The 21,281-nt window shown below is 43.9% G+C and overlaps 2 protein-coding genes across 3 annotated transcripts in view; one reads left to right on the top strand and one right to left on the bottom strand.

Moving 5' to 3' along the window:
* The window catches only part of LOC119654509 (TWiK family of potassium channels protein 7), a 644,233-nt gene that overhangs the window by 200,038 nt on the left and 422,914 nt on the right, over window positions 1-21,281 (top strand). The window lies entirely within an intron of this gene.
* LOC119654505 lies at window positions 8,197-19,806 on the bottom strand. Its single transcript, XM_038059940.1, has 2 exons — window positions 19,708-19,806; window positions 8,197-13,046 (listed from the first exon to the last, which is right to left on the bottom strand). Exon 2 carries the CDS (start codon window positions 12,950-12,952, stop codon window positions 8,252-8,254), a length of 4,701 nt encoding a protein of 1,566 aa, XP_037915868.1. The 5' UTR covers window positions 12,953-13,046; window positions 19,708-19,806; the 3' UTR covers window positions 8,197-8,251.

The raw sequence follows: 21,281 nt of genomic DNA, 5'->3' as shown, positions 1-21,281 counted from the left end.
GCCCTATCATGCGTTCTCTTTAACCTGGCCCTCGAGAAAGTGATCCGTGATGCTGCGGTAAATGCAAGAGGTATGATCCTCTTTAAGTCCACCCAACTACTGGCCTAAGCTGACGATATCGACATCATGGGAAGAACCACCCGAGACGTCCAAACTGTCTTCATTCAGATCGAGCAGGCGGCGATTGGCGCGAGATCTTTGGCTGCACCTCAATGAAAACAAGACAAAATATATGGTGGCAACGTCAGCACCGAAGACGAACTAACCAACAACATCAAACCGCACTGGTCAAACAGGAAGAAGAATAAGGATAGGAGAATACAACTTTGAGACCGTTGACAGTTTCTTCTATCTAGGGTCGAAAATCAAAACCGATAACAGCTACGATGATGAAATCTGCGCACGGTTGTTGTCAGCCAACAGAGCCTATTTCAGCTTACAAAAACTGTTCCGCTCGAAACGTCTCACCATAGGCTCAAAGTTCTTACTGTACAAGACTTCTTGCCAGTCCTCATGTAATCCTCGGAAACTTGGGTTCTTAGCAAGAAAAATTGCGAACTCTTGGCCGCGTTCGAGAGAAGAATCCTCCGAAGAATTTTTGGCCCCATACATGAGGATGGACGATTCCCTAGCCAACACAATGACGAAATCTATGAGCGATACCATGACGGTCAGGTTGTAGATAAAATGCGGTTCCATAGGTTACGGTGGGCGGGTCATTCAATCCGTGTGGGTGAGGATGATCCCACCCGGAAAGTCTATAAGGGCAATATCTATGGTAGAAAAAGAAGACGAGGCAAACGCTGCCTGAGATGAAGCGATCGGGTAGGCCAGGACGCCAGACAGGTTTTGGGGATATCGAATTGATGGACCTCGGCGCAAAACCGGGATGTTTGGAGTTCCTTATTAAGGCAGGCCTAGATCGGATACCGGTTGTTGTGCCGTTGATGATGATTATTATGATATATTTAAGGCGTAGTCATTAAGATAATTAGATTAAGATGGTATATATCTAGAGTAAGGATATTGTTGGGATTATTCGGTTGAAGAAGGCAGCAAGGATGCTGAAATACATATTCAGGGAACTGAACTAAAATCATTGACGAAAAGGAAAGTAGGATCCGTTTGTTTGTTCGGACATGAACTTGAAGTGCTTTTAAGTCCATTTGCATTGACGTAAAACTGCGTTTTGTACGTTGACATTGTCTATGCCTTCGGTTAGTTTGTCGACCTCATGGATGTCAAAACTCTGCTCGGATTTAACCAACTTTGTTAACTTTCCTTTCTAAAAACCAATTCAATCTCCAAAAACTTTCTCTTCAAAATCAATTCAATTCCTATTTAAAATGGCTGCAGCATAATTAACTTTTTAGTATCTGTGAACTCCATGATCGCTCGGGACTATCGAAAGACTGGGCCGAGTCTCGCTTTTTCTCCAATCGAGTCGGCCCATTGTCAGATAAACGGTACATTCTTAACCACTTAGTCCCGGGACATGGCCACGCGGTCTAGCGAGTTCAGTGGCCACCCGCTGTGTAGATCTCTGGTGGTGACATCTGCTGTGCGGTAGCTGCAGTTCCGTACAGGAAATTAAAATTCAGGCCGTCGCGCCACATCACTCCGCCCCAGCTGAAACCTGGGGCTTTAGCGGCTGAACCCGGAATGTGGCTCCATTTAAATGTTAAAGTGTATGCGCTGTTGGTTAGGAGTTTTGTCAGATGGAAAGAATGGTTTTAGTCTAGATAAGGAGACTATTTTAGGGTGGCATCCGATCCCGAGCTGGAAAAAATGCTCTCCTCGCTCAAACACACGATATGGACCCTCATAAGGCGGTTGCAACGGCATTCGTCCTGACCATTACATTGATCGAGCTCTTTGGGTGCGTTGGCTTTCGCGGATGCATGACGTGTGAGTGGTGTCAGTTTGATTCTTTTTAAGTTTCCTGTGAGCAGACGGAGCAGTATTAGGTCAGAGAGACTCGATCTTTTGTCAAAGACCGGGTCGCTCGGGAGCCTCAGGCTCCCCCCGTATACCAGCTTCGCGGGGCTGGCAGCAAACTCTTCCTGGCTAGTTGTTCGGAGGCCAAGTAGGACGAGAGGCAAGACCTGTGTCCAGAACGGATCGTCGAGGGCCATGATGGCAGATTTCAGCGTCCGGTGCCAACATTCTAGCATCCCATTGGATTGCGGGTGGTATGCAGTGGTCTTACGGCGTTTTAATCCCAGGAGTTTGCCTAGCTCCGAGGAAAGAGTAGACTCAAACTGCATTCCCTGATAAGTGATTATCACTGCCGGGACTACAAGCGCGGCACCCACTCTCGACAGAGGGCTTGGGTACAAGATTGTGCTGTAATATCAGCCAGAGGTATTGCTTCAGGCCACCGCGTGAACCTGTCGATGATTGTGAGGCAATACTTGAAACCGTGCGAGTCTCGCAAAGGGCGTACGATGTCGAAGTGTATAGTGTGGAACCGCTTGGTAGTACGGGGGAATGAGCCCACTTCTTTTTTTACATGCCTGGTGACTTTACACTTCTAGCACGCAATGCACTCTCTGGCTGATGTCCTTGTTCATAGTGGGCCAGAAATATTTTCCGCTAACTAACCGATTCGTTGTCCTGATGTCTGGGTGCGCCAAATCGTGAACTGCATGGAACCCTTTCTTGCGAAAAGTGGTCGCAATGTATGGCTGAGGTCTCTTCTCCGAGTCTTCGCAGAAAATAGTGAGGTTTCAGCCGAAGATAGGTAACTCCCGAAATTTGTATTTGGGGTTGGACTTGAGGCTCTGAAGTACTGCGTCATCTTCTTGCGCCTTGTTCAGGTGTCGAAGCTGACGAGGGGACGCTTTGTCGGGCTTTTGTTTAAAAGCATACGCTAGAGGCTTTTGGTCCGTGAACATTGTGAACGGCCTGCCTTCTAGGGAGAAACGAAAGTATTTGATACTCAAGTACCCAAAAACTGTCTGGCGTACCTTCTTCATATGGCCTTATCAGTTCTTGAGATACCATGGGTAAGATTTTGGAGAAGGTTATATACAACAAGCTATTCCCATTCATGAAGCTAGGTACCTCGGAGTTACAGTTCTACGGTCGATACGATACCGATGATTGTGGATTTGCTTAGAGAGGTACCATTCATTGGTAAGCATGTGCAGTGATGGCACTAACTGTCAGGAATGTCTTTAATTCGGTCAACTATGTTTAGAATAAGCCGACCCTGCTTGTGAACGGGACAAAGGCTGAAGAAAAAGAGGAAAAGAAGAACTATGTTTAGAATAAGCGCTCGCTGACTAAACAGGTTGCCTCTTGTTACTTAGCTCCAATAAATGAGAGTTACCTTCCAAGAGACTTTTCTGGTACGAAACGGATACGTTGTGATAGTAAGGCCCCAAGACTCCATATTTGAGCTCCCGCTGTGGGACAAAATGTATCACGGAGTGCTTTTCGCATTGCAAAAAAGCCAATGTTGATTGGTTATGTAGACGACCCGTCAGTGCTTGTAGTTGCCAATTATCCGACCACGTGGAGCTTTATCAAAGCAAAACTATTCATGCCATCAAAGCATGATTATGAATGGTAAAGCTGCACCTGGTGGACGAAAAACGGTGTGGTCCTTATTACTAATCGCAAGAAAAACAATAATGTTGGTAATCACGAGGTCGTTTCAAAGTCGATTATTAGATAAGTGGGGGTAATGATAGATGCCTAGCTGAGCCTGAAGGAGCACTTGAACGTTACGTGGGAAGAGAGCAAAAATTAACTTGTTTCATGCCAGTATTATTAGTAATATCGCAGGGCGAAAATATGGGTGTCGGCTGCTTGTCACATTGGTAGTGAAATCCACCGTGTCCTTCATGCCTCTTGGTAGGACAGGAGCGCTATGTGACAGGGTGAACCGAACGAACAATTTGAACATTCTGCTGCTTCTTTTTCCATATTGGAAATGTGGTACTTTCCTGCCAGTCTTAGATGGTGTTCTACCTTCCTGAATAATCCGATTAAACAATTCACTGAGCCACAGTGTTTGATGCCAGCTCATCGCTTTTCTCGATTTCATTCATTTTATTTATTCCTCAACTGCAGTTGAACTGACAGTTACGTCATGGTGTTCTACGTGAGTACCTGTCTCGTGGACCTAATCCCGCGGTGCTCTTAAGACACGGATTGATTTTGTGACCAGAATCAGAGCCCCGCCGCAGCAAGTTACGACGGTACCAATCTATACCGAATGCATGGCTCAGCATTGATACTGGTGGATGCAAGACCTACCTAAATCTCTACCGACCTAAGAAGTACGACACCCGTGTTGAAACGCAACACCACGCTAAGACTCGAAGGTCTCTGTGCGCTTGAACGCAACCACAGCCCTCATGAAGCTCCTACTAGGGGGCCAACCGCAAACAACCGAGCTGAACGCACATACAGCAGGAGGTCACCTGAAGTATGTGAATTCAGGGGCTATCCCGGTTAGTATACCCCTGGCAAGGTTTCGCGACTGTTGCCACTTCAGATGAGTTCCCGTGGAGACTCGGGTCTGATCGCCTTAATTAGAACTTTGGAGCATTCGCCTACTGCATCGCGGCCGGCAAGTCAATGCGAAACAGCGTCTCCCGATGCCACCACTATGGAGGTTCTCCTCGGCCACTTGGTTTTGGTTCAGCCGACAGGGTTGTCGCCCCGTCTTCCTCCCCGCTACCTCTGAGCACCACAGGTGGAAATGCTCCAAATGTCGGGAATGATTATGGAAGTAGAGAATCGCCATCTATCGAGGGTCGTTAAACAGAGTTTTGTCATTATCGGTGGATTAATTCGCAGGACGGCAATCAACGGTCGATGTTGAGGTGCGATCATCTCGTAGGGAACGACTTTGCAATTAGTGACTGGTAAAATGTCGATTTGCGTTTCACTGTTCCCACTGAACCGTGTATTCATAAATACAAGGTCATGGGAATCTGCAAAATCGATTATATGCTCGCCACCCTCACTAGGCGCTCCAAACCCCTTGCCCTCATGGCACCTGTGACACGTGACCATTAAGGCCGTCGGCAATGATAATATTACCATTAGCAGGGCCGTTGCAGAAGGCCATCTTTCTTGGCATTAGGTCGACTTGTCTGTAGTGTATACACGGCGAAGAAGTGAATAGTGCGATCAGCTGACATCATGGTGAGCTTCATCAGCCGATCTTCGAATCATTCAACTTCTTTGATGGCATCACAGAAATCCTGTGAGATGAAAATACCAATACCGTATTAATTGTATGGGCTACCAAAATAGAGAAGTTTATAGCTGTTTTTACGGCGTTCAATGTCGCAGCTTTTGGCATCAGACTATCGGGTTTCTTGCAGAGCGTAGATATCAGTCCGCTTTTTCTGAAGGGCTCTTGCGAGTTCCCCGGTCTTTCTAGTTAGGGTGTCAACATTTAGCGAGCAGACACGTATTCATTTTGCTCGGATTAACTTTTACGTTCTGACGCCGTCCATGGGTGAAGAGACGTTGCCACAGGACCGGGGCACGTCCTGCCGCGTCCACTGAGGTGGACGCCCTAGTCAAAGTTTGTTATGTGAGATTCCCCGAAAAATGCATCTTTTTTTGTGGGCCATTAAACATCAGCACAAATCGAAAAGGACTATTTATTGCCTATGTTTGGGCGAGAGAGGCGTCTTCGATGGTATAGCCACGTAATTCGCGCTAACGAAAATTCACTTGCCAAGATTTGTCTGAACATTTAATTCGATGGTGAACGAAGGCCGGTGCAAGGTGAGTGGTAAGACAGTAAAGTCCTATGGATCTGATGCCTTAGGTAGTAGATGATAGATTAAGATACAAATGTTGTTGGTCGATCCGGTGGTGTTTCATTGACTGAATGCGAAAGGGAGACTTTTTTTCAGGCGTAACAAAAATGATCAGACCATCTTTCTTCAAGTCCAGGTAGGAAACTAATTATTCACATCCGTTCTTATTTATTTCACCAAATAAGCAATTATTTCAATTGTTTCCTATAAAAATATATTTATTGTAATGTTTAACTGCGTTTCCTATTCCAGTTCTTTGTCCAAAACGCAATTCTTATCATTAATAATAATAATAATCGTTGGCGCAACAATCGCCCGAGATTATTACCCTGATTGGACTCAGGTACTCATTCATAGCTGAGTCGACTGGCATCCGACGTCAAGTCACGATACAAATCCCACTGCCACCAGCGAGTTTTGAACTGCGGCCTTCCGTATGACAACCCAGTGCTCTAACCACTGAGCTATCCGGACATTATCATTTCTCAGCATAATCTTATCTCAGTTTTCAAATCGAATCAGATATCTTTATATCAGTATGTTTATCTTTCAATGTAGAAATGAATCACTTGAAACCAGCATAATAAAGTAAATGTAAGGAGAATGAACAACGGTAGAAACTCCTCTGCCCGACTAATTATCTGATTTATACTGTGTACCACCAATTCGAGGTAAAGTTCTTGGATTTGCTGGAGGTGCGTAGAACCCCCGAATGGCTAGTCTGTGCAATGCCTTTGTTTCCGAAAATTTAAAACACCCTCTTTGGAATTCACCCTGAACCTCAGGGGAGATTTCAGCCTGACAGTGAAGAAGAGTATTCCGGTGAGTATCGAATCGGTTTCCCGAGTGCGGTGTGGTGTTGTGAGTTCCAAAGCGTCTGTCGACAACGCCCATTAGTTTCTGTGATGACACACCACCTGATGCCGGCCACGATCTTTTTTACATTGAACGATAGAGCCATTCTGAACTAAGGCCCACTGCACAGTCACATGCAATACTCAACGACTTTTCGCTGTAACAAAATGCGGGTGCTCAGAGGTGGCGGTGAGGAAGATGGGGCAGAAACCCTGTTGGCCAAATCAAAACCAAGTGGCCGAGAAGAGCCTCCATAGTGGTGGCACTGGGAGACGCTGTATTCACTTTGGCTTGCCGGCCGTGATGCAGTAGGCGAATGTTCCAAAGGCCTAATCAGGGCGGTCAGACCCGAGTCTGCACGGGGACTCATTTGAAGTGATAAATTGGTCACGAAACCTTACCAGGGGTATACTGGTAGCATGGGAACCGGGATAGCCCCTGGACTCTCATACTTCGGGTGAACTCTGTGTGAGTACAGCTCGGTTGTTTGCGGTTAGCTCCCCTAGTGGGAGTTTCATGGTAGTTGTGGTTGTGCTCAAGCGAGAAGAGACCTTCGGGCCTCAGCGTGGTGTTCAGGCAGTACTCCTTAGTTCGGTAGAGATTTAGGTAATTCTTGCATCCACCAGTATGAATGCTAAGCCATGGACTTGGTATAGACTGGTACCGTTGTTGCTTGTCTCAGCGGGGCTCTGATTGTGGTCACAAATTCAATTCGTGTCTGAAGAGGACCGTAGGATTAAGTCTCCACAACAGGTACCTACGTTAAACACTCAAGGGCTTAACTGTAACAAAATGCGTTATGATGTTGTCTTTACCATTCTTTGCAATTAGGAGCGGATGACAAAGAGGTCCATTTCCTCAGTCCGTTTCATCGTCAAACTACACGAGTCTGATGAAATAATAACTGTATAATGTGGTGAAAAGGGTACCCTCACTGGCTGGGAGATAGCAGGGAGGGTAGCGCAAAAGCCGCACCTGATTGACTTGTGAGGCATCGGGTGAGGATATGATCCATCGAGCATTTCCCTTTTGATCGGAGCACCCGCGGTTGAGCCGGTATTTTTCTATTTTTCTCTTCTGCTTCGCTTGCGTCATCGTAATATCTGGTAATTTCACAATCATATTTCTTGGACAAAGGAAATATCAAGTTTTGTCATTTACGTCAGACAGACTGAAGTGACCGAAGGGACTCCGCAACTTCCTCAGTGTGGTTAGCACAGAAGAACTTCGGTAGAATTGCACTTGGGATGAACTTCAGATTTCTGTACGTATCGCTAAATACTTCTAAAAGTAGATTCCCATCGTTTTTCAAATATATATTTCACGATAGGAAACCCTTTTAACATCAGTGTTTATTGAGACCTCAGACAATTTGGCACCTCGTTGAATGTTCTAGGAACCCTACCTTCGTTTCAAAAGTCCTTATCGATATCTGCCATCTGTAATTGAGTGTCCTAACTAAATATTTGAGATACAATTTTAATGGACGTTATTCATAAATTCCCGAATATTTGTTGTATTAACCAAAAGAAACAAAGAACCATCTGAATTTGTTCCATCACGTTTATATTAAATATAAAAATATAATACATTTTGTTCTGTGATTATGTTATGTTGAGTGTTATAGATACAGCATTCATTTTCAAATTTTTATAATAATCACAGATAGTGAAGCCTTCCTGCTGTATTAACCAGGCTGGTAAGAATTTACGCTTTCCATCAAATATGAATTCCAAGCGTTCAGATTTAGGGTCATATTCTACTTTGTATTCATTTCCCACAGGGTAATCATGTGGTGGTAAACTCCTAAAAACGCTTGCGGTTCTCCACTTCATCAAGAAATGAAGAAGGACCAAATTGGTTTCACTTAACAAACAAGAATCAAGTAGATAGGTAAAAGCCATTTCCCAAGTCAAATCCTCATCTGGACGTACGGAGTTTCTTATCCGAAATCGGTCCGCGTATACATCTTCGGGACAGTAAGTTTTGAAAATTTTTCCAAAAAACGAAAACAATCCCCAAAGGTCGTAATTGTAGAAGCAAATGAGACTCTCTGCAATATGAGATGGTTTCATATTTTTGAAATGACCATAATTCCAGTGTATCTTTCCGATCATCCCATTGTAAAACCTTCTTACTTCATAAGAGGATTCAGTCAAGATTAATATGAAAAAATCCAGGAAGCCTTGTTCCAATTTATTGTTTGATTTAATCTGGGAAATGAAAAACCGAGCTGCTAAATACTCCGCGAATGTGCGATGGACGAACTCGGGTTTCCCATAGGAAACACCATGCACGATTCCATATTTAAACTTGCCCGCCTCAATGTCTTCCAGGAGACTACAGACGTTCTCCTTAAATTTCTCGAATGAACTTACAATTCTCTTAAGATTCTTCTCCGAAAAAAGCGCCCAGAGGGCCAAATTCGTATGGTTATTTAGGAAAATATTATATGCGTACTGGAATTCTTGCTTAGAAGCTACATTCGTCAAATCGGTGAGCATCTTTTCCTCCTGATATAACTCGTATTTCCTTTTAACGTACGCCTCATAAAGTGTAGAGAGGTCATCATCGTTGACGCTCTGTTGAATTTGCTTTTGATCCGTGCATGCCAAAATATCAACGAACATTTTTAGGTGAAGTGGAACCTCATTGCAGACAATGGGTTCGATCATCAAAGAAAACGCGTTTATTTGGATCTTTGACTTCCTTATTAATTTTATGAGCAAAGACTTTTGGTCATCCCAAGTCAAGCCACGCAACTCGAAACTAAAAGTTTGTAATTTTCGCTCAAGATACTCACGATAGCTAGGCCGTGTAGTGATGAATATTTGAGAAGCATGGGAACAGGCCTTCCATAACCGTAGGAAGCTTAACACAATTTCCTTATAATCGGGGCTGATTTCATCAAATCCATCCATGAATAACACTAGTTTCATTTTCCTAGTAATTGGCGTCGTATCCGCTTCGCTTTTGAACGCTGAATGCAAGAGGTTAATCTCGAATTGTGTTTTGAGCTTGGAGTGTTCGGTAGACTGAAGTAATTCAAACAAAAATTCGCTACACTTAGACGATGGCGTCTCCGTATCGACTCGATCCCCGGCTTCATTTTGCTTTTCCTTGAAAAAATTTTGTCTTTTGTCCAAAAAGTCAGTGTAAAGGTTCAGCTTGATATATATTTTCCAGAGAAGTTGAGAATTATCCGTCATTTGAATGAAAAAGTTTCGAAGTAGCATCGATTTACCCATACCTGGAACTCCCTGCAGAACGACAATTTTCCTATCCCTCACAGACTCCAAGAACTTTTGTTCTCTAAGTAAATAATCATCTGTATCCCTTTTTCGATGTTTGTTCAAGCTGGAAATCGATCCGATAGAATCGCGCCATATGAAATCTGTTTCTCTCCATGAACTAGAATGTTTCTGAACCCAGTGGATAGGTTCCGGGGGAGAATATTTTTGATTCTCCTTTAGACGGGTTCTTATTTTATCAAATTCGCTTCTTGAATGAGCGACTATTAGGAGATCCTTTTCTCCTTCCTTTTTAGATAGATAGTAGCTGCTACCTTCAGTATCTTCTTCCCTTTTATAAGATGCAGTACCAATAACGACTGGCGCTATATCACGCATTATATAGCAGTCAGGGTCAAAGATACCCTCGAATTGCTGAGTTGTGCTCCCAATGCAAACTATACCAGTATCATCATTACATTCTGTAATCAGCTTGGCCAATGCTGTCTCATCAATTAGATCTCCGGTGTCCTGGTTAACTATGTTCCCTAATTGGCAATCGTGGCCGTTCAATTTGACCTGCCCTCTCTTCAACAGCTCATCCTGTGAGGGCGCTTCCAGTTGACTGAAAGTTGTCTTCAACTCAAATGTAGAGGGTTTAATATGTGTATTTCCTTGTTTTGTAAAATAGGAACCCAGTGCTGATTCTAGCTTCCGTGACATATCTTCCTTCACAATGAAAATAACTTTCCTTGCTACCGAAGGTGAATCTGAACTTTCGAAGAGTAAATTCAGCACTGTTTCAAATTTCGCAGCCCCAGGTAAGTTTTCAGTCCAACATTCCACCACCCTTAGATTCCACTGATCCTTATCCTGATTTCTTTTGCCTAGTTTTCCGGAAAACGACTCATCTAACAAATGCTTAATTGTCATAAAAAGATAGCCGAACCGACGTAAATAAGACGGTAGTTCACCATTTGCATCCTTCTTCTGTAGACTCCAAAATGCCTGCATTAATCGAACGCAACATAGAGTCAAATTTTCAGAACGAAGCAACAGAACACTCGACTGAGTTTGTTCTAGAAAATCCTTAACTAATGTCATAAGGTCCTCACATTTGAACTTGTATTTGGTAGGCAAGGCCAAGTAGAAGGACTGATTTATTCCATCTAACTCGTAACAGGATAGATTTTCATCTATTCGTCTTAACAGTTCTTCAGCCTTTTTCGGAGTATAGAAAGTTCCAAGTCGGTCCGTCATCCACTGAGAAATTTGTTGAACAAAAGAATCGACAAAAGCTTTGCTGTTCAAAAGTTGATTCTCAGCCTTGACTTCAGCTTCTAGTAGTTGGCGAAGTTCGTAGCGATTCGGATAACTCACAATCAAACGGAAATTTTCGTAGAAGTCCTCAATAGATTCCTTCTTTACTGGACTGGGAAGAGTTGTATGCAGCGCGGCCTCTTCACAACTGGTGAAACCTTTTAGTTTGATATTCAAACTATATTTATCGATGCAGTCGAACTTTTTTTTCTTCAACCGCTCAAATAGCGCCTTCCGAAATTCGATTAGACCATTTGCCAGTGAACGACCTCTACGATCTCTAATAAAGTTTCCACTAAATTGAAATCGCGAGGATACTTTCACTATGGCGTGGCCAGCTAACTCGATGATGTTTCTCCTGAACTGTTCAGTTCCAACCACGTCGGTGATTTCAATAGTGTCACCTGTACACTTGTCAATCAAATCTGCAATGTCCTCTACAAACACTTGGACGTCTTCAATTTTAGGGTTACTTTTAGGCTGAAAGCGATTAGCATATCCTTTACTGACTGGGAATGTCACATCCGATACTTTATTAAACACGATTTCGGTCATGTTTCCATCATGTCTGTCCATCACTTCATCAATCAGCCTCTTCCGGAATAACTGAGCTTTCCGGCTCAATTTTTCAGTGCCGTTCACGAAATCATCCCAAATTTCCATAGTCTTATCGTCAACTACTTCGTTGAGCAAAGTCGCATCTCGACGCAGGGCTGAATAGACTGCAGTCTTTGATTGGTCAACGAGTCCTTTCAATTCTTCAGTTGAAAGTTGAGAATCATTTGTATGGAGCTTCCTCTTCCTATTGGTGTCACTTTGGGGATATCTGTTTCCTTTTGAAGTTGACTTATTTATCTCCCTCAATATCATCCGGAATGCTACCTCTTTTATAAATGCTTTCCTGAATTCTTCCACCTCGGCTGTGCGTTGACTGTTAGCCCCTTTGAAACCATCTGAAAGTTTAGCCACCTGATTCGATTCGAATTCGAACACATGTTTCACGAGAGGATAATAGTATTCTTTGAAAATCCGTGAATTTCCGTCGAATCTTTGTTGAAGTAGCAAACAATCGGCGAGTTTTTCGACTAGTTCATTAAAATCGGAGGAGATGTAGAAAAGAATTTCCAGTTGGCGTGTCAGTTCATTGTCAGCTTCTTTTATTTTGAGTTTCCTGGTTTGCCCAGTTGGAACTCCTAATACCTTGTCTTCTTCTAAGGAATCTTCCTGATCCACTTCAAAATATTGTTCCACTTCCTCAGCGAGATCAATGTTTGTTGACAGTATGAACTCCTGAATGTCTGCTCCCTCCAAAAAGGCGGGGACTGGATTTTGAGAACGTTTTTCCAGGATCTTCACGAATGACCGAAAATATTTCAACAAGCTAAATTCCTTGCCTTCATCTGGAGTGAGTAAGTCTGTAAGGGTGATCTTATGAATTGAATCAGTTGGACAGGGTGCTTCCTTGTGCTTGGCCTGCAGGAAACGAAGGACTGTCGTGTCTTCGTGTTTGTACTTAACAACAACATCGTCAAATTTCGCCGCTTCTGGTAGTTCCGTTGCTAAAAGGAAGTCTGAGATTTTGTTTTTCAAAACTCGCCAGAGGCACAGACAGAGTAAAAGCAACTGGTAGTCGACCCCATGTTGAGTTGGTTTCAGTCCAGAGCTGGGAGTGTGTTTATTGTCAAAATCTTCCGGAAGAAACTGGTTATCGCTCTCAGTACATTTGGATTGCTTCGGTGGTGTTGGTTGCGACATAATGTGCGAATGTGTGTGAATTTTAACATAGCAGAATTTTACCAGAATTAGAAATCCGAATTCTGTGGTTGAGAACTCAAAAGGGTGGATATTGCTGGAAGGCAAAGGAAAAATAAATCAGAAAAACTTTAGACAAACATCACATTTGTATTATTTTGGTCAGAGCTGCTGGAGTGATCTCGTCTAAGCAAATTATTCTAAATGTTTTTCGTTTGTTTAGCAAGTGTTCCAGTAATACAAACAAACAAATCAACAACCAGCTCCCAGTACACGGCAAGGACACGTCAGGGACTGAAATGTTCAACAGGAACCCCTTCTCACATTTCTGAGGATGGTTGGCATACGAGTAAAGGAGTGCGAGCGCATTTCGACGGCACAATTCAGTACGGTTTCAGTGTTTGCGGGCGGCTGACTGCAGGTCTCCAAACAAGCAAAGGGGGATGTAAATTTTGTTTTCTCCTAATACACCCGTGCAAGTGCAAGTTGTAAAATAGGGAAGTAAGGGGTCAAAATGTGCAAGTTTAAAGTGAGGCATCACTCAGCTATGCCAACCAAAAATCTGAAAAAATAAAGGCAACATCTAAGTCTAAAAAGGAGACGCGGCATACCCTGCCTCTGATGGAGTGATGGCATGCGCCTACACCAGACATATTTCACGTAAATTAGTTGCTCTTCAAGACATGTATGACGTCATCATCATATAAAGTGAACTTATATGAATGGCGGGGTCCATGGGGAGATTTTAGTTTTGTTTTTAAGGTTTTGTGTAAAACAAAACTTTATTAAAATCGATTCAATGTCTGTCTGTCCGATCCAAACGAAATTTGATGGACAGGTGGGAACTATAAAATCCCACGCATACAGCGAGTGGCATAAATTTAGGTTGAGTTTAAGGGGGGCTCCCCATACATGCAAAGGGGGGATTCAAAAATTTTTTTCACCGGATAAAGTCGCCTAGGGCATCAATTGAACGGTCTCAATTTGTACTTTCCAAAACTGACATTAGTTTTGCATGAAATGAATTGCAAAGTGCTCGAGTAAGGAGTCAAAATGTGCGCACTTAAAGTGAGACAGGGCTCATTTTCGGAAACTACCCAACCTGAAAACCGGTCTCAAAATATGTCCCATTCCAATATCTGCTCAAACAAACTTACTAATAGTATATTACCAACTACTGACCCCCCTTGAATTCATCCTAGGACTAGGAACCTAGCCTAGAACCAGCATGGAGGACCATATTTCGCACGCACATGCCAAATTTCATGAAAATCTGACCATTAACGCCAAAGTTATAGCAGTTCAAACTTAGCAATTTCGCGGGAATTTACTCCTTCTAAAGCTATGCAAATAAGATGCTGACGTCATAATTCCCGAGAATAATTGAGAATCGCCTGAAATCTTAGATTCGCATTTATGAAGAATCTACTTCTCATCATCATCATCAACGGCGCAACAACCGGTATCCGGTCTAGGCCTGCCTTAATAAGGAACTCCAGACATCCCGGTTTTGCGCCGATGTCCACCGGTCATGGTATCGCTCATAGATTTCGTCGTTATGTAGGTTACGAAATCGTCCATGTAGGGGGCTTTGGAGGCTTCTTCTCTCGAACGCGGCCAAGAGTTCGCAATTCTTCTTGTTAAGAACCCAAGTTTCCGAGGAATACATGAGGACTGGTAAGATCATGGTCTTGTACAATAAGGGCTTTGACCTTATGGTGTTTCGAGCGAAACAGTTTTTGTAAACTGAAAGAGGCTCTGTTGGCTGACAACAACCGTGCGTGGATTTCATCATTGTAGCTATTATCGGTTGTGATTTTCGACTCTAGATAGGAGAAAAGTTGTATTCTCCTATCTTTATTCTTCCCGTTTGACCAGTGCGGTTTGATGCTGTTGGTTGATTCGTCTTCGGTGCTGACGTTGCCACCATATATTTTGTTTTGCCTTCATTGATATGCAGCCCAAGATCTCGCGCCATTCGCCGCCCGCTCGATCTGGATGAAAGCGGTTTGTACGTCTGGGTTCGTTCTTCCCATGATGTCGATATCGTCAGCATAGGCCAGTAGTTGGGTGGACTTAAAGATGATCGTACCTCTTGCATTTACCTTGGCATCACGAATTACTTTCTCGAGGACCAGATTAAAGAGAACGCATGATAGGGCACCCTCTTGTCGTAGACCGTTGTTGATGTCGAACGGTCTTGAGAGCGATCCTGCTGCTTTTATCTGACCTCGCACATTGGTCAGGGTCAGCCTAGTCAGTCTTATGAATTTCGTCGGGTTACCGAATTCTCTCATGGTCATAGGCGACTTTAAAGTCGATGAATAGATGGTGCAACTGTTGTCCATATTTCAACAGTTTTTTCATCGCTTGCCGCAGAGAGAATGGAACGCCTTTTTTCATCCTCGAGCATATCGACCAATTTCCCAACTTACTCACTTAGCTTATGGAAGTTACTTCCTTCCGATACTAATTCCACTTCCATATCCACGTTCAGGGACGTTTGGGGTTCGCATCCGCTGACGCTTATTGTGAGCCTAGGGTTGGTGGTCTTGGAATTTTAAAACTCCTTTCGAAAGGAATTTTTCTCGGCTGGTGACGTCATCAACTGCAAAGCAGTCCATCAGACCCGAGGAAAGTTTAAAAAATCTGCATAAATCTTGATAGGATCTAGGCTGTTGTAGGAAGGGAGGTTCAGAAAGCCGAGGCGGGAGGGGTAGAGCTAAGGAAGGTTGGATGGGGTCAAAATCAGAGGAGGAGCGAAGTATAAAGCCGGACAATTTTGCTCCTAGATTGGTGACTTCGAGGCGTTGAGTGTCGAAGCCGAGCTTATTGTCGAAATTGACTCCGAATTCTTGAGGCTTCACCTTAAGTACCTCAGGTAGCAGAACGCTGCAAACGTCACCCTAAAGTCAATAATCCGAATCGTATTCGAATGTCGTGTGACGCATACGTTGTACTTCTTAGGTTTAATTTCGTAGTAACCCTCCCACAGTTTTTTATAACTACAGCCAGGCGTGGCGTAAGACCTTATTCTCCGGCGCAAGGAGAACCCGCTGGTACCCTCTCTCATTAGTTGCAGATGCATTGTCCGACGGTTACCATATGGTAGTGACAGTAGGATGGTAGCAGAACTATAAGTGGTAAATCAGAATGCATTTCTCGTTTTTTATCGTAGTATACCGTTCCATACGTCCTACCACGCTGGGGTACATACTGCCTTTGAACCGCGTGTTTGAATAGGGTGTTTCAGCGAGTTATAGTTCTCGAGAATGGTTTTGGTTGCAGATAGATTGCACGTCTGTGGGCAAATTGTGTCATGGGTAGGTATGAATATACTGACACATGTGTTGTAGCGCGCGCAATGTGCACCAAAGGCGAAAGCCTGACAAAACTATTTAATTAGCTTTCGAACCGCTAACAAACGTGAATATTACTAAAGCGCAATTTTCTTACTTATCTCCAAAAGTCCTACTTAATCTGAGCTTTGCACGACAGGGCCCCTAAACCTTCTTGATAAGTTGCTTCAATTTTTTCTGATATGATAAGAAACCTATTACTGAGATAAGCAACCACTATTGACGAACTCACAAACGCGGTGGCTGCGCAATTCAGCATTAAAGACGCAGCGATTGGTAAATCGTTACGGAATAGAAAACACCGATTCCGCAGAAAAAACATCAGGAAGTAGTCGTTCTCGAAAGATGGGTTCTAGGGTCAAAATAATTCGTGTACGTCAGTAATCAGACCTCCCCTCGCATTTTTTTATTCGTTACTGTTACTACCTGGATTTGCCTGTGACTCAGACTCCCTGAGTCAGACATGCTCACGTAATCAGAGTAATCGAGATATGCGTATTTGAAAAGTTTGTGCATAGTTTGGGGATTTCCCTAATACCGGGCCGTAATTATCAATTTATTTTGGGATTAGATTCATCTCAAAGGTCGCGAACTCCTCATGCTGGGCTGTACGGAGGCCGAGGAGCATGAAAGGCAAGGACCGCGACCACGACGAATCATCGCAGGCCATTAGAGCGGCCTTCAGCGTCCGGTGCCAACGTTCCAGCATACCATTGGACTGTGGATGGTATAGAGTGGTCCTATGCCGTTTAAAGCCAAGGAGCTTTCCTAACTCCGCGAAAAGAGTAAATTGGAATTGCATTTCTTGGTCCGCGATGATGACGGCTGGAACACCAAAGCGCGGAATCCATTCTCGACAGAGTGCCTCGGCACATTATTGCGCCGTAATGACAGACAGAGGTATTGCCTCAGGCCACCGCGTAAGCCTGTCGATTGTGAGGCAATATTTGAATCCGTGCGAATCTCGGAAAGAGCCGATGATGTCGAGATGGATGGTGTGAAAGCGCGTGGTTGATCGAGGGAACATATCTACTTCTTTTAAAACAAGCTTGTTGATTTTGCACTTCTGCCATGCGATGCACTGTCTGGCTCAAGAATTTACGTCCTTGTTTATGGATGGAAAGAAATATTTTTCGGTGACTAACCGGTTCGTCGTCCTGATGCCTGGGGGCAAGATCGTGAAGCGTGCGAAAATCGGCCGCAATGAATGGCCTGGGTCCCTTATTTCAGATTCCGCAGAGTAAATAAAAGTTTGAGCCGAAAATAGGAAACTTCTTGAATTTATAATTGGAACTTGCCTTCAGGCTCAGAAGCTCTGCGTCGTCTTTTTGTGCCTCGGCGATTGCCGTATAATCGATCGAGGCCGGGACTGTGACCTCCTAAATTCGAGATAAAGGGTCTACAGCAACATTGTCTTTACCAGACACATGTTGGATATCAAAAGTAAACTGGCTGATATAACTCAAGAGCCTAAGCTGGCGACGGGACGCTTTGTCGGACTTTTATCTAAGTCCAAATATAAGGGGCTTGTGGTCAGTGAACATAGTGAACGGCCTGCCCTCAAGAAAGCAACGGAAGTATTTTATAGCGAGGTACGCGGCGAGTAGTTCACGATCGTAGGCGCTGCTGTTGCGTTGAGCTGGGTTGAGCTGTTTTGAAAAGAAGCTCAACGGTTGCCAGATTTCATTTACCCCTTGGTGCAGAGCGTCACCTACCGTAGTATCAGAGGCACTAACGAACACAGGTAGGGTAGCATCTGGCTGAGGAAATGTCGGCAGTATTGACTAAAAAAAGTCCCACGTGCAGTGAGGTGGAGCAAGGTGGGTGCAATTCAAAGTGCCGGGTTAATTCGCGGAATTTTTCCTTTGTCCGCACGAAAATGCTTGTTTCGATTAGGCGCCTTTAACGAAACAGGGTCACCGCTTTAGCGTCTTTTAATTTAAACACTTTTATGTTAATAATAACATCACCGGAATATATTTTAACTTCCTATATGTTCAATCCGTTAGCATTAAGTTTCTATTTTCTTTCTTTCCCATTAGCGGACGTGACTCGACTCTGTTAACCCAAAAAACTGTCATTCCTGAAATTTTTCGCCCCAGTTTTATGTTAGTCCGTCAGCTGTTTCTGCGGCCATTGAATGCAGCGGCGAAGGCGAATTCATGTTGGTGCTTAGGTTCGCGTCTCCGATACGCCGCCACAAGTTCACCGACAATTTCGTCAACTTATCGACTTTCTGGGATTGGTCTCCCTTCAAGGCGATTCCGGCGATTCAGGATAGTACTTTTGTCATCGTCATCCACTGGGTTATTGCACATTGTAACGTCAATGATTATAGTTTTTTAACAAGTTTAACGCCTGTACCCCTAGCCTGAGAAAAGCAAACGGCTTCTTCTCTACCTGCCTCTCTTTGCAAATCCAGAGCCATTTGGGGAAGGTCCATGACCCGGTGAGAGAGCAGGCAGATGTCATTAACGTAGTCGAGGTTTTTGAGGCCATAAACCCTTGAACGCCTGCACGTTCTCTAAACCGAAAACAAGAAGAAATAATATTGGTGACAAGATAAAACGCTGGCGGAGTCCGTTTTGAATCTCATATTCTGCTAACATTTTGGATGTTAGCGATCATCCACTTCTTCCTCTCTCCGGGAAAGAGTTCAGATTCCCATGTTCCTGTTTAAGTGCAATTACCAGATTTGCAGAAACTGCAGGCGCGGCGACGAACAGCTCTTTACGTAACGGTGACTAACCATTCATCAACGAGAAGCAGAACATGTTGGATGTCAGTCAGACCTAACTGACCTTATGGCAGTCTCTGAGCCCGAACAATGTGTCACCAATTACGTGGCAGTGAAAGCTGCAGAAATGCACAAATACCCAACAACGGACGTTAGGCACACCAAGATTGTGTTTTTTAATATCCACAGTCTTTTGGGAAAACAATTGCATGAAAACTTTTGGGAGATTAGGAAATCAGAACAGTAATTTGTTGCCTAGCGAAGTATCTTCCCCAGAAAGTTGCACTTCGATCAAGTCATATACTTTACACAACAAAGAAAAGCTGGAAAATGGCATGACTCCATGTCACCACCACTATCACATTTCACTTTCTCGAAACTGGACCGCAGAATATCAACATCTTTGCACAAAGAACTGAAAGATACACAACATTCTGTGGTCCTTAGACTAGAGCTTAATAAAGGCAGCGCTCTTTCGCATCCTGCCCCCATGGAGTCCTACATTCTCTGCCATAGCACGGCAAGGCAATCTTCCCCTCAACCCGGTGGCCATGAATTCACTTTTCAATTATTTGCACCAACTGGGATCATATTCGAATTTATTGTGAAATTGTATTAAAGATTAGGGACTGCCCGAATAAAAAATTCTGCACTGCACGTACCTTAGTATCTTCGTTTTCGTCCAGGATTTATGGTTGGAGTATCTTCGAGAATTGAACAATGGCGGAGATACGACCAGTGGCCGCAGTTGTTTTAAAACGAATGCGTAGTAAATCCAGATTACTTATATTAATATTCGTATAATATCTCCTATTGAGAGTGCGCGCTGTAGACCAGATAATATGAAAGTAACTACGTAGATACGCGTGTACAGTGCTGTCCAAAAAAGTGCGCTTTGGAAGGGTAGTTTGATCGCGGGAAAAATTCAAAACTTTCCAATGCATTTGCTAATTTTTAAGGTATTGTGTGAAACAAAACCTTATTAAAATCGGTATACTATCTGTCTGTCTGTCTGTCTTTTTTCCGAAGACACTGGTACCTGTCCTCTTCCCCGCGGGACCACTACAAAGTATTTCGTCGCGACGTGGCCTCTCCCTTCGCCCATCGATTGCATTCGCAACCGCGCCATTCTCGCCTCCTTTGCCTCTCTTAATCTGCACTGAATGCATTCCAGCTCTCCTGGCATGCAAGCATTTTTCCAATTATATTTTCCGGTGCTAGTGTTCCACCCAATGTCTCCTCTAGACTCCGCCCTTCCTCAGGAAATCTAGGACAAGTGAAGAAAACTCCGGGTGGCCCGCAATACCATCGCAGCTGGGACAGTTGGGTGGACTGTCCAGTTTAAACTTACAGAGGTATTTACAGTAACCGCCATGTCCCGTGAGAAACTGTCTGAGATTGTCATTTATCATGCGTTCTCTGCGTCTACACCTGGATGCTGGTAATCAATCTCTGGGTCCATCGACCCTTTTCTGCCTGTTCCTACCATTGCTGCCACCTGCTTAAGGATTCCTCCTTTTCGACGTTTTTCATTTGCCAATCAGAGGAAGAATTGGGTCCATCATAGATACGTGCTATCTCATCGGCCAAAATGTCGATTGTCATCATTCCGGCTACTACAAAGGCCGCTTCGTCTGAGATGGTTCAATAACCACAGGACACTCTTAGTGCGGTCTTTCATATGCAATCCAGTTGTCCAAATTGGCGTTGCTTAACGCAGTACAGAACTCACCAATGTAGCTATAAACAGTCTACGAGTGCATCGAGGGCCTCCAACACTTGGCATCATCCTTGCTAGGGTCATGGTAACATTGGACGCCTTGGTGCAAACATTTTGTAAGTACTGCCTGAAATTCAGCCTCACATCTATCATCACTCCAAGGTATTCAATTGCTGGCTTTAAAGTGATGATATGCTTCCTCTTTCTGATACGGGCAGTGGTTTCATTACGCTGCTTCGGGATAAGCACCGCCTCTGTTTTATCCTCCGTGAGTGCAATACCTGCATCTTTCAGCCACATCTTCATAGCAGTGATTGCCTGGGATGAATACAATGCCATATCCGCCAGATCTCTTGCAACAACAATCACCGCTATGTCAACGGCGGAACCCGCTATTGTTACCTCGTTGGCTACTGGGACATTGAAGACATCATTATACATGAAGTTCCACAATAGCGGTTTCAACACAGAGCACTATGGAACACCTACGGAGGCAATGTATTCTTTGGTTCCATT

The sequence above is a fragment of the Hermetia illucens genome, chromosome 4, assembly GCF_905115235.1.
Source record: "Hermetia illucens chromosome 4, iHerIll2.2.curated.20191125, whole genome shotgun sequence".
In the NCBI taxonomy this organism is placed as follows: domain Eukaryota; kingdom Metazoa; phylum Arthropoda; class Insecta; order Diptera; family Stratiomyidae; genus Hermetia; species Hermetia illucens.
This window is presented reverse-complemented; position numbering and strand designations above follow the sequence as displayed.